General features: G+C 35.8%; 1 protein-coding gene across 3 annotated transcripts in view; it reads left to right on the plus strand.

Moving 5' to 3' along the window:
* Positions 1-12,278, plus strand: part of LOC145662696 (N-acetylglucosamine-1-phosphotransferase subunits alpha/beta-like) — a 108,644-nt gene that overhangs the window by 7,857 nt on the left and 88,509 nt on the right. For 2 of the 3 annotated variants that reach the window (XM_081728540.1, XM_081728538.1), the window contains exon 2: positions 9,280-9,365. The exons of the other annotated variant lie outside the window; for it this stretch is intronic. In XM_081728540.1, the coding sequence (XP_081584666.1) occupies positions 9,280-9,365 (86 nt within the window). The remainder of the gene's footprint in view (positions 1-9,279; positions 9,366-12,278) is intronic. 3 annotated transcript variants of the gene reach the window in all.

Consider the following 12,278-nt stretch of genomic DNA (forward strand, 5'->3'; position numbering starts at 1 on the left):
AATTGATGTGATATAAAATCGGTTATTTCTTCCATTTATCATATGAGTTGTACAGTTCCAAAATATCTCTTGTCCACTTTTTTGGAATGTGTTTTTATTCCTGTGTTTATGGTTCGCTAATACTTGATTTTAACTTTTTTTTCATCTAATGTGTTCAGGTATGTATCTTACATTTTACGAAACTTATTTTGCTTATTTTTAGGCAGGGTTGAAAAAAAAATTAAAAAAGAACAAAATATGTGTTTAAAACATGAAAAAGGTGTTTAAAATATTTTAAACATATTTTAAAACACACACGAAAAAATACACGTTTTAAACATTTTGAGCAGTTTAAAACATGATTTTAATTATATTTCAAAATCGTGTAATAACGTATTTATTATGACCTTTTTGCTCTTTTATGATCTTTTCATTTATTTTATTCTCGTTAAGACTACATTGTGCTGGGTACAGAATATTTCAGTATAGATTAATAATTCTCAACTTATTTCATATCACGACCCCCTTTTATTACATCCTCTTACTAGTGACTCTCGTAAGTACTTTCTTGGTTGTAATAAGCTTTTTAGGTAGATTTTAAAATCTACCTAGTATAAAGACTTCACACAATCTATCAATATACATAGCAAAACAAAAGTCCTTACCATCCTGGTGTAGTGAGAACGGGTTGAGGGAGAATGATTAAACTTGGAAGTAGTCTGACACATCAGATGGTGCTATCAAGCATCATGGCGAACATCTTTGCATAGTATTCGAAATTTCAAATGCAAATGGTGTCATGTTACATGTTTTAAGGCTATAATTTTACCACAAATGCGGTTGTGCGGTTATTTTAACCCTAAAGCAAGTCATTTCGAGTTGCCGCTTCGAAAAGTTTTGTAGTTATGCCTTTAGTGGCTAAGCTAATGTTTCGTGGAGGCGGATGAGATTTTTGTTGCAAAATTTGATACTATTTCAGAGCACTGATGCTAATAAAATTATTTTGAAATAATATGTTTTCAAAAAGTAATGTTTGAAGCATATTTCATGCTGTGCTAACTTTAGAATATTTTTTGCAAGCCTATGTAAATTGGTTCTATTTTGAGTTAATAATTTATTGAAGAAAGGTAATATTTGGGTCGTTCAGAGCACAATGGCTCCAAATCCATTTTCAATAAAGTTCAGTTTTCCTCAGCAAATGAATTCTATTTCAAAACGTAATACACCTCGTTTCAAAAAGAATGTACGTATTACGAAGAATTATTTTGTCCAAACTATCGATCGCTGTGCCTCAGCTCGGCTATTGGAGAAACGAATACATAGTCTACTTTATATTAATAGCCGCTAGATGTCAGTTGTCTTCTGTTTTGCTTGATAACCGTCATATGTTTAAAATGGCTACACCGCAGCAGAAATCATTTTGTGTTCTCGAGTTTGCGAAGTACAATTCCGTGTTTACAGTGCAAAGACGTTTCAGGTTGAGGTACCAAATTGATCCTCCGAATGGGTGAAACATTCGCAGATGGTATCAACAGTTTGTAGATAAAGGATGTGTATGTAAAGGAAAGAGTCCTGGCTGCCCTCATGTTCCTGAAGAAAATGTTCCACGAATTCAAACTGCTTTCCAACGTAGTCCTTCAAAATCAACTCGTCGTGCCAGTCAGGAGTTACAAGTGCCGACAACAACAATTTGGCGTGATTTGAGACGTCGGTTGGTTATGAAACCGTACAAGTTACAGCTGTTACAAGCCCTGCGTCCTGATGACAAACGCAAACGTGTGGAATTTTGTAACGAGATTCTGGATCCTATTGACAATAATAACACTTTTGCACAACGCATCGTGTTCAGTGATGAAGCGACTTCCCGTGTTAGTGGTCAGGTGAACAAACAAAATGTTCGAATTTGGGGCCTACAGAACCCACATGCAGTCATTGAACATGTACGAGATTCGCCCAAAGTGAGTGTGTTTTGTGCGATATCCCGATCATCTGTTTACGGTCCATTCTTCTTTAATGGAAAGATGGTTAACAGTCAGCAGTATCTCATTATGTTACAAAATTGATTTGTTTCCGAGGCTGCACGAAGACAACTTCATTTTTCAACAAGACGGGGCACCCCCTCACTGGAGTCGAATATCTGAATGAAACACCGAATCGTTGGATTGGTCGTCAAGGAGCTGGCGACTTAGCATTTCTCAGCAGGCCAACGGTCACCGGATTTGCCACCTGTGACTTCTTCCTGTAGGGTTTCGTTAAAGACAACGTTTAAGTACCACCACTTCCACAGAACCTGAAAGAGTTGAAGAACCGGATCCGTACTGCCATAACATCAGTGACGCAGGACATGCTTGCCCGAGTATGGGAGGAATTCGAGTGTCGATGTGATATTGTTCGTGTCGCTGATGAAGGACATATTGAACATCTGTAATTTGAACTTGAGAGGTTCGTAAATATGTGTGTAAAATTTCATATTCGTATGCCTTAAAGTTTAATAAATATATGCATTCGAAATACGTATATTCTTTTTGAAACAGGATGTACTTCGCATTCAAGAGTCTAAAACCATGAGAAAGGGCGTGGGATAGTTTCATATGACAGCCGCTAGACAGGGGCGTCAGTGGAACAGGAGGGCAACCGCACCTATCCCCACTCTGAATTTCAGATTTGGGGGCAGTAAAGCAGTTTTAAAAATCTTTTGATAAGCAAAGTCCAACAGAACAAGCTTGAGGTTCTTACACCGAATAAATACGGAGAACTCTACAGATGAGTAAAACTGGAAAGTTGGTTAGGCCTAATTTCCAGAATTTTAAGCAGGTCCGAAACTCGAAAGTAGAACCACTTTTGGAATCTTTGGGCCAAAAATTATACAAGAGATCAATATAGGCCTATAGCTCCTTATGGCCAATGGAAGTGGATTATAACTGATCAAAATCCGTATTTATTCGGTGTAAGGACTTCAAATTTTTTTGTGTTGGACTTTACTCAGCAGCACTACTGCCCCCAAAATCTGAAATTCAGGGTAGGGGACGGATGACCTCTAAACAGACGCCCCTGTCTAGCGGCAATCATATAACATTCTAGATTGCATCTTTTCATGTAGTTTTTCTTTCTTTCATCTCAAATTCGTGGTTGTGAAAATATGACGTTTTCTGTCGGTGTATTCTTTTGGACACACCCTGCATTTATTTAACGTAATTATGCATCATTGACTATGGCATTCGGAGCTTGACTTGTTGATCGTTCCCACGCTGCAGCGTACACAATATAATGTTAATATCTTAAATTTATGAGCAAGAAGGGGGTAAAATTAACCCTCCTCCCCATTCCATCAACGCCCTTGTGTAGCGGTTTTCCTATGAAACTCTAGTCCACATGCTTTCACGTGATTTTTGTTTAATTTATTTCGTACCCTACGCTGCAAAGATACTACGTTTGCTGAGCAAAAGTGAACCTTTCTGCAAATGGACTTGGATCCCTTGTGCTCTGAATGCCCCATATCTAAAAATATTTTATAAAAACTGAGTTGGAGCCAAATTTATCCTGCAACCCAAGTTTGTTCGAAATGCACAAAATTAGTTTGTTTAGTTTGATTGATTACAGTCTTGCATCAGTACCAAGGCTATATGAGACAGGGCTTTTTGTTTAAAGTGGAATTCGAACCACTAATTTTGAAATTTTACTTCGGATCGCAGTCCAAATCTATACAGCAAATTCCGACGTTTCGAGCCTCTATCCTCAAAATTTAATGTTAAAAGACCGAAAATTGCGCCCTGTAGCGTGATGCATACATATAGACAGACGAACAAATTGAGATCAAATTGTCCCAGACACTAATGTTCCAATAAGTATCACACTTTAATGGTTAGTTACGCGGGCGACTGCCATACCTTGCGCTTTCTCGTCTGGCTCCTTCATACAAGCTATACCAAGTTGAAAAGTTTTTAAGAAAATTTAGAACTGAGGTGGAGAAGAGGGACGAAATAAAATTTTCATAATATAATGAAAAAGATGTTGATACAAAATTAATTCTTATCTGAAGTTTCCAGTTGTATCTCAATCATATCACTGACGTTAGAATCATCAGAAGCAATTTTCGGATCAACACTTTTACCATTTGTTTGGGTTTCCAGTTTTTTCACAGCATTGCATTTTTCATAATGATTCTTCATTCTTTGAACTAAACCAACCATTTCATTCTTACACGTTTTGCAACGAGCTCATATGGTCGTTTTCTTTTCTGATGAAGTTTGAGTTACTCTAATAAATTTGCACCAAATCATGTCCTTTTTTCTTCTCGTAAAACTCCAAGTTGTACGGAGACTGAGAACCAACATGTACTGTATCAGTGAATGCCTGCGATATTTTAATTTCAGAACCTCAATGTAGCAAATAACCTTTTGTTTGTTTTCTGAATACAACACAAAAATTTGTTTCCGTGATAATTATTTTATTTATTTTTTTAATATCAGTTCTACAAGTAGTCCAACATTCGACTACTACACTTTCTCGCAAGTTAACTGAAAAGCATTTAAACAATACAGTATACGTTAAAAATAAGGGAAAAGAGACAAAATAAATTGTAGATCACCACATTGACCTGCTGTAGCCACGAGAAATCAAAACATTCACATGGGAAGAAAATAGTCTTCTGAATGAGAAGCACTTTTTGACAATTTTCTTGCTCTGGTAGTTTTTTTTTTTTTTTTTTTTTTTAATAAAATACACATACAAATAAACATATGTTTAAAACAAGTCTTAAAAATACGCGTGTTTAAAACAAAATGTTTAAAACGTATACAAAATGTGTTTTAAACAAAATTAATTGTTTAAAACAAGTTTTAATCATTTGTCTTAAACAAAACAACTCTGTTTTTAGGTGTAGGAATTAAGATGGTAAAAGGAAAAACTTGATTTCTTGGAATTTTGCAAAGTAAACAAGAGATGTTTTGGAATCGGCAACTCATATATGTTAAGTGTTTGTTTAAATTTAGCAATTCACTTAGTTATCATCATTGGTAATCAAGCTCATTATCGCCACTGCTAATTAGAACATGGCAGTATCTGCTCATTCTGAATGAATCCGATCCTATCTCAGCAGTCGATATATGATTAGTATAGTATTTTATGGAGTCAGTGTCCCAAGCACAAAAGTATCTCAAAAAGATAATTTGGTATCAGAGCAGGGTGGATTGATTTAAATCGGTCTGATTTAAATCACGATTTTAATCAAGATTTAAATCACTTGATTTTTTAAATAAAAATCGTTGATTTAAATCAAATTCCGAAATGAATTAATTTGAAGTGAAAGTAAGTAAAATCCCGTTTTTCTTCTGTTATTTCAATTATGGAAGATAATAATCATAATACAATGTGACTCAAATGTATGTAAGCACAGTATGAAAACGAGTATCATGTAGAGAACGATCAGGGAAAATCCCGTTTGAACGGGTTACGGGTGAACCCTGCTTTCTTCTCTTTGTAACACAGGGTTTTAAAATTTCTATTTCAACGGGGAAAACACCATGGACATTTAAGATGAAAACTCTTTTGTGTCCACGTCTATTTGTTTGTTTCCAGATAATAGGGGCGTGTTTAGAGGGGTCGGATCCCCTCTCCGAAACAATATTATATATATATATATATATATGTACTAAATACATAGAAGTTCCTCGGGATCGTAATACGACAAATTTTGAGTTGAGTTGATTTTAGTTTAGCGCCCCTTTCAGCAGCGAGGCTATATGAGACGTGGACCTACTGATTAACTTGGAATCCGAACCACATGAGCTCCCGCCGGGAATCGAACCCGGGACTCCCGCGCCAAAGGCGCGTACGCTAACCGCTTAGCCACGGATGAGCTCTACGACAAATTTTGGATGCATTAAAATATCGAATAATACTTTTGATAAAGTGGATACTTGACCCCTTTGCATAACATGCCGCGATCTGCGATGTGATCGCAGAAAATTTTCCGCGCCTGTGCAGGAAAAATTGTCAGAGGAAATAAAATAGCCAACAGAAAAGTATAAAAACGTGCCTGCTATGTATAGATGTCTTAAATGCACGGACAACTCGCATTTGAACTGTTTTTCACGTCACATAAAGCATATTTTTAACAATCACAAGTGTTTCTTCTTCTGGAACTGATCATCTTGATTTTTTTATTTTGGAATTCCTACAGAAAATTCTTGCAGGGAATTCGTGTTATTATTCAGTTCAAAATCTCTTATCGTCGCGAATTGCGTCGAGGAATTTGAATCTTTAAAATATATAAAACGATAATTATGCCTGTTGTGCTGTATGGTTGTGAAACATGGTCGCTTACGTTGAGGGAAGAACGCAGACTGAAAGTAACTGAAAATAAAATTCTGAAACGAATATTCGGAACCAAAAGGAACGGTAATGAGGAATGGCGGAAACTTCATGATGAGGAACTGCATAATTTATACTATTCACCAAACATTGCTAGGGTCATCAAATCTTGGAGGCTCAGGTGGGCAGGACATGTAGCGAGAATGGAAGAAAGTAGGAACGCTTTCAAAGTTTTAACTGGAAGTCCAATCGGAAAACGACCATTAGGAAGACCTAGGCGCAGATGTGAAGACAATATTAAATTGCATCTCGCAGAAATAGGAATACAAAGTAAAAACTGGATCCAGTTGACTAAGGATAGAAGTTAATGGAGAGCTTTTGTGAACATGGCATTGAACCTCCGGGTTCCATAGGTCATAGAATGAGTTAGTTAATTTTAGGCGAAATTTATGTACTCTATATGTATTTCGTGCCGCTAGCTAGTTCCAATTGTTTAAAAATATGCCCCTGCCAAATATCAGTAACTTTCGTGAAAAGAAAAGTGTAATGTTGATATACATTGTTGTACTTTTTCCTTAATGCTTAAGAAACATTGTTTGGGATTCAAATAGGTTAACGACTGGGAATTAATTCAAAATTAAAACCCAATACTTTCACGTAAATGACATAATTAACATTTAATACTAATTCCTAATGTTTTTTCTTCAGTTCGCGACTTGTATTATACGAAGAAAAAGATTTGATTTAAATAAAAAAAATCGATTTAAATAAAAAAAATCAACAAAAATGATTTTTTTTGAAAAAAATCATGATTTTTTTCCACCCTGTATCAGAGCATGGGGACCAAAATTAGAACAGACTCCCTCGAAAATTACAAATAGAGTGCGCGGTGTAAGTGGAGTGGATTCTTTATCGAGTGCAGTACTAATAACGGACCTAAGAGTCACAAGACGAGTTAAGTTCGCGAAATGCGGAGAGCATGGGCGGTCTTTACACCGCATTCGGTGTGCCAGCGTAGACCGTGTTCAGACCACACATCGCCGTAGCGAACAATTATGCTGGACAAGTGTTCCATAAAGGAAACACCAATGCAGAAACTAAAGGACGCTCGATGTGTTAGCACAGTAAAGATTAACATAGCGCCAAAGTGAAACCGCTGATCGACACAGGATTCACGTGAGTATCGCTTGACCAGACCTTTTGGTTTCAAGGATTGAGTGGTTTACCTAGTAATTGGAAGTACATGTGTAACTGCCTATACATTACTGGATTTATTAGAATCAAGCAGAAATAGCATATGTATTCACAAATTCTTTAGACTCTGTTTTTCCCGTGACCGAAACTTACGAACTTTATAATCTCTATCTCGCACATGTTTGCAGGGATAATGTTAGACCTGTCTTTTTTTTTTTTTTTTTTTTCTGAAAATTCACATTTGTGTATTCCCCGATCCACAAATTCAGCTCTACCGTCCAGAAATTTATTTAAAGGAAGTAACACAATACTGCCGACTCTGTCTGTTGGCAATGGACAATCGTGCGTAAGTTTTGCACGTTTGAACCTCTGCAACACTTACCACAATATTCAGAGACAACATAATGAATTGAAGAGAAACCACGTAGTACGAAGACAACTGATGCCTGGAACAAATATACACCAAAGTATGGTCTTTTAAGTGAAATGAAAATCTGACTCTTATCTTTTCAAGAAACAAACACCAACAAGACGAACAAATAAAATTACTAGGACATTAAGATAAGAGAAACTTTCGAGTTCGAAGTGACAGTAGATGGACAACTGACAGAAGAACCTACTAGGCAATACAGCATGTAATTTTCAACAAATCGCAAAACACCTGATATGGAGTCGGAACAAAATGAAAATGAAATATTTAAGTTTTACGTCCCACGATTATGCTGACTAGGCTAAAGGAGACGGTGATGATGAGAAATGAATGAAATGGTGGAATGAAGAAAGTGGGAGAAAACGGGATAAACCCGAGACAACCCACCCACACGGTATTTGTCCACCACAAAGGTCCTACTTGGTGCAAGCTGGGATCGAACCAAGGACCCCATGTACCAGAGGTGAACGCTCTACCATTGAGCCACCGCAGCCCAATGGAGCTGGAATATACCTAGGAAAGTTAAAATGCTATTTACCAACACGTATTTACCTTGTAATAACCGACACTGCATCATTATGTATAATAGTGCACCACTGGTACTTACATACTGAAAGGATGAAAGAAGAGCGCATACCTAAACAATTTCTGCATGTGAAAATGATAGGGAAACGGCTACACGAAACATCAGGGCACAAATGGCAGAACGGAGAGTGAAGGGAAGAAGGGTATGAAAAATGGTGAAGCCTAGTAATGTCGTTGTAGAGAAGTCTAGTATAAACCCAGTAGGATAGTGGATTTGCATTTTACAATGATAACAAAAGTATATAGGCAAGTGCAGAACAGACTGTAAAATAGTAACATTATATCTTATTGTAGAAAATTCGTAATTCCCTTGCATATCCTTACGTTTGTAGTGGTAAACAGTATAGGAGGTTTGACACTTTTGGTAGTAGGTGTGGATGATGATTTAAGTTCCACTTTATAATCTCATCACCTGATTTCTCATCAACAGAACAACAACAATTTTGGTTTGATTTGAATTTAGCGTTTCTTTCAGTAGCGAGGCTATATATGAAACGTGGACCTACAGCTGAGCATGGGATCCGAACCACGTGAATTGCCGCCGGGAATCGAACTTGGATCTCCGGGCCAAAGGCGCGTACGCTATTCACGTAGTCACAAGGGAGCTAAACACTCAAATGGAGCTACTTATATCGTAAAGATCTCTATGAATACAGTAGAAACTTAATAATAGAATTATTAAAATTGGATTAAAAGTTTTAATCTGTGTACAATCATTAATGACAGTAAAACATGAGAGTATTGTATCGAATAATGTGTATTTTTCGTTTTGTGTTTAGAGTTGGTTGAATTGGAGTAAAGAGAAGTATTTGTCAGTATTCAACTCATTCAGTGATAATATTGTGGGGAGATCACTGCAAGAGAAGTAAGTATTCTTAATGTGTCTATATATGTGTATGTGTAAAGATGATATATATAACTTAACTTTCATAAGAAAGAGTGGCATATTTTTAGGTATTATTTTGTAAATTTAAGAAAATCTTATTGTAAAACTCATCTTTTCACGAAATTATTGTTATTAGTATACGAACGTGTTGTTTAATGTTTCATATACGCGAATATGGGGTATGTTTACTTTACTATAGTTCTGAAAGTGATAATGGTGTAAGGTGACGTAATTCTTTCAACAAAATAAAATAGTTGTTCTGAGTAAGTGACGAAGATGCCTTATTTCAGAGTTGTCAGTAGAGCTGCTACCTTTAGATAAGCCTAAAGCGGAACACGCGGATCGAACGTGCACAGACTGGTTGTTGCTCATATCCAGTTTTAAGAAGAATAAGAGAAAGAAATAGATATGTTCATGAATAAAAGATTGCAATGAAAATATAAACCGATGAACATGAGAAACAGAAAACTCTTTGCATCAGCTTGTTTTAGGTTAGTTGAACAGAAGTTATGAACTAATGAACCAATCAAGGAATAACCTTATTGCCGATAATATCACTGCTGATAACACGAAATATTGTAGCTATACAACCATACCGATACCTTGATAGTCATAGGACCCCGTCATGGGGCGAAATTTACAAACACCAGTAGCAATTTCATATTTCGTAACTGTTAGTGTAAATAATTTGGCGTCCTGCCGTATGATCCTTTCCTGTTACATGTAGTTCAGGACTCTGGCATTTTTCTTAAAATTCAGAAAGACCTATTTAATTTGGGATAGGTGGTAACCCTAGTTGCAAGTTGCTGAAAGTGAGGAAAATAAATTTGCCAGGCAGCATATATCAACACCACTGGAACCTTAAAAAAATAAAATAAATCTTTGAAAATTATACTAAACAATATCCGATATTTCTAATTAGGCGTTTCAGAATCGTGCTGTACGCAACACGTCGATTCTTATATTCAAAGATTAGTGCTATTTTCTATCCCATATTTACAAGATGATGATGATGACATTATTATTAACTTTACGATGAATTATTTCCGTAGTTTGTAGGATAACATGAAAATACTGTATTAAATCAATAGCTGAATGATGTTTGTCATGTAAATTGTTTGTGTTTCGCCTTTGGGCTGTAGAGAGGGTTTTTTTTTTCTTTCTTCTTTTTTTTTTCGGTCATACGGGTATCAAGTCAAATACATATCATCATCATGCTTTATGAACTTCTCATCCCAACCATGCTTTTCGCTTCCTCTTTTTGGGCCTTCGATTACTTCAACATTGTGTTTAAAAAATGAAAACGTGATCTGATTCAATATTACATTTCGATAACCTGACTTAGCTCGTGAGCTTAAGGAACTTATTTCACCATCCAGCATAACATGAGGTTGTCTCTATAGCAGTGGTTCCCAACCTTTTTAGATTTACGACACGCTTTACTTAATGCCCGCGACATAGCGATACACTTATTTGATTTTTTGTTAATAATAATATAAATTATAATAATGTAAGAATATAAGTTTCTATAAAGTAGTGGCTCTGTATAGTACTGAGCATTGCTGGTGCCGCTGAAGGTGTTGACTGATACACACTGTCTTAAAATTGATTTAAACTAATTAAGTGCTTCAAGATTCTTAAATTCTAAAATTTTGCGGCACACCCATGGGAATACCCAGTACACTGGTTGGAACCACTAATCCATAGTATCAATCCCTATTTATGAATCTTTGTCATTGCCTTTGTGTTATGCAAGGAAACATTTAATTGTGCGCTGTTAATGGAATTTCAACGTGATGTTTCTTCGTGGGTGTCGCTGTTGTTTGTAGTGCAGTTATTCTTGTTTCTGTTATTATTATAGGCTGTCTACATATGAATGATATTATGTCGTACATAGTGTTATTGCTCGTATTTATTGTTCATTAGTTCCTGAGCATATTGGAGTACACACTAAGAGTGTTAATAAAACCAACGATATAATTATTTTAAAGCAGGATGGTTTATAATTCCCAATGTTCTCCAAACATTGCGAACAAAATTGCTTTAGTATGTACAAACAAGAGCAGGGAAGAATACAAGAAGCATGTAAAGTAAATAGGAGCTCAGTTCAATAGATACTTGGTGAGTCAAAGGAAGTTCAGGACCACAAAGAAAACATACAAATAGATTACTTACCTAACCTATTTCAGCGAAAATATTCTCCAAAGAAGAATGCTTTATTATTATGAAAAGATTGAGTATCTCATCACGGACAAGCTGCATCTTTAAAATTAGTTTTACAGGTGATAGTTTTTCAGTAACGTAGAGTAATATCCGATTAAATATATATTCTTGCAAGAAGGACGGTGCAGCTTTGCGCATAACATCTTACATAAAATCTGGTTGCATGGTAGGCCAGTGTTAAAACACTCACTTCTGCTGCGGGGGTCCCTAGTTCGAACCTAAGCCAAGTGAGTTTGTATTGGACAACATTGTATTCGTGAGTTTTCTGAGTTCTGTTTCTTCGCACTTTCTCATTCCATCAATTTTGTCAAATTATTCTTTCATAAATCAACAGTTTCCTTTAGCCTAAAGAGCATAATGTGGGACGCTAAGAAAAGGTTTTATTTTTTACATAAAATCTGCAAGTGAAGAGAAAGAGGATCTTGAAATGTTTTATATGAATGAGAAATTATCCTAATTCAAATGTACACTCATGTCCAAAATGATTGTCGCATATCTATAACTGTATTCTTGTAAGAATATGATTTGATTATGATTTTGCAGGGTACTTTTAATGCTGATACTATGTGTATAATTGGGAAATGTATATTTGTGGTAAATTTCATAGGAAAAGAATTATAAATACCAAAATCAGAATAAGTAAAACAAAATGGTGCTAAATGGACAAGA

This window comes from Thermobia domestica, chromosome 10 (genome assembly GCF_964235325.1).
Source record: "Thermobia domestica chromosome 10, izTheDome1.hap1.1, whole genome shotgun sequence".
Taxonomy (NCBI): Eukaryota; Metazoa; Arthropoda; class Insecta; order Zygentoma; family Lepismatidae; genus Thermobia; species Thermobia domestica.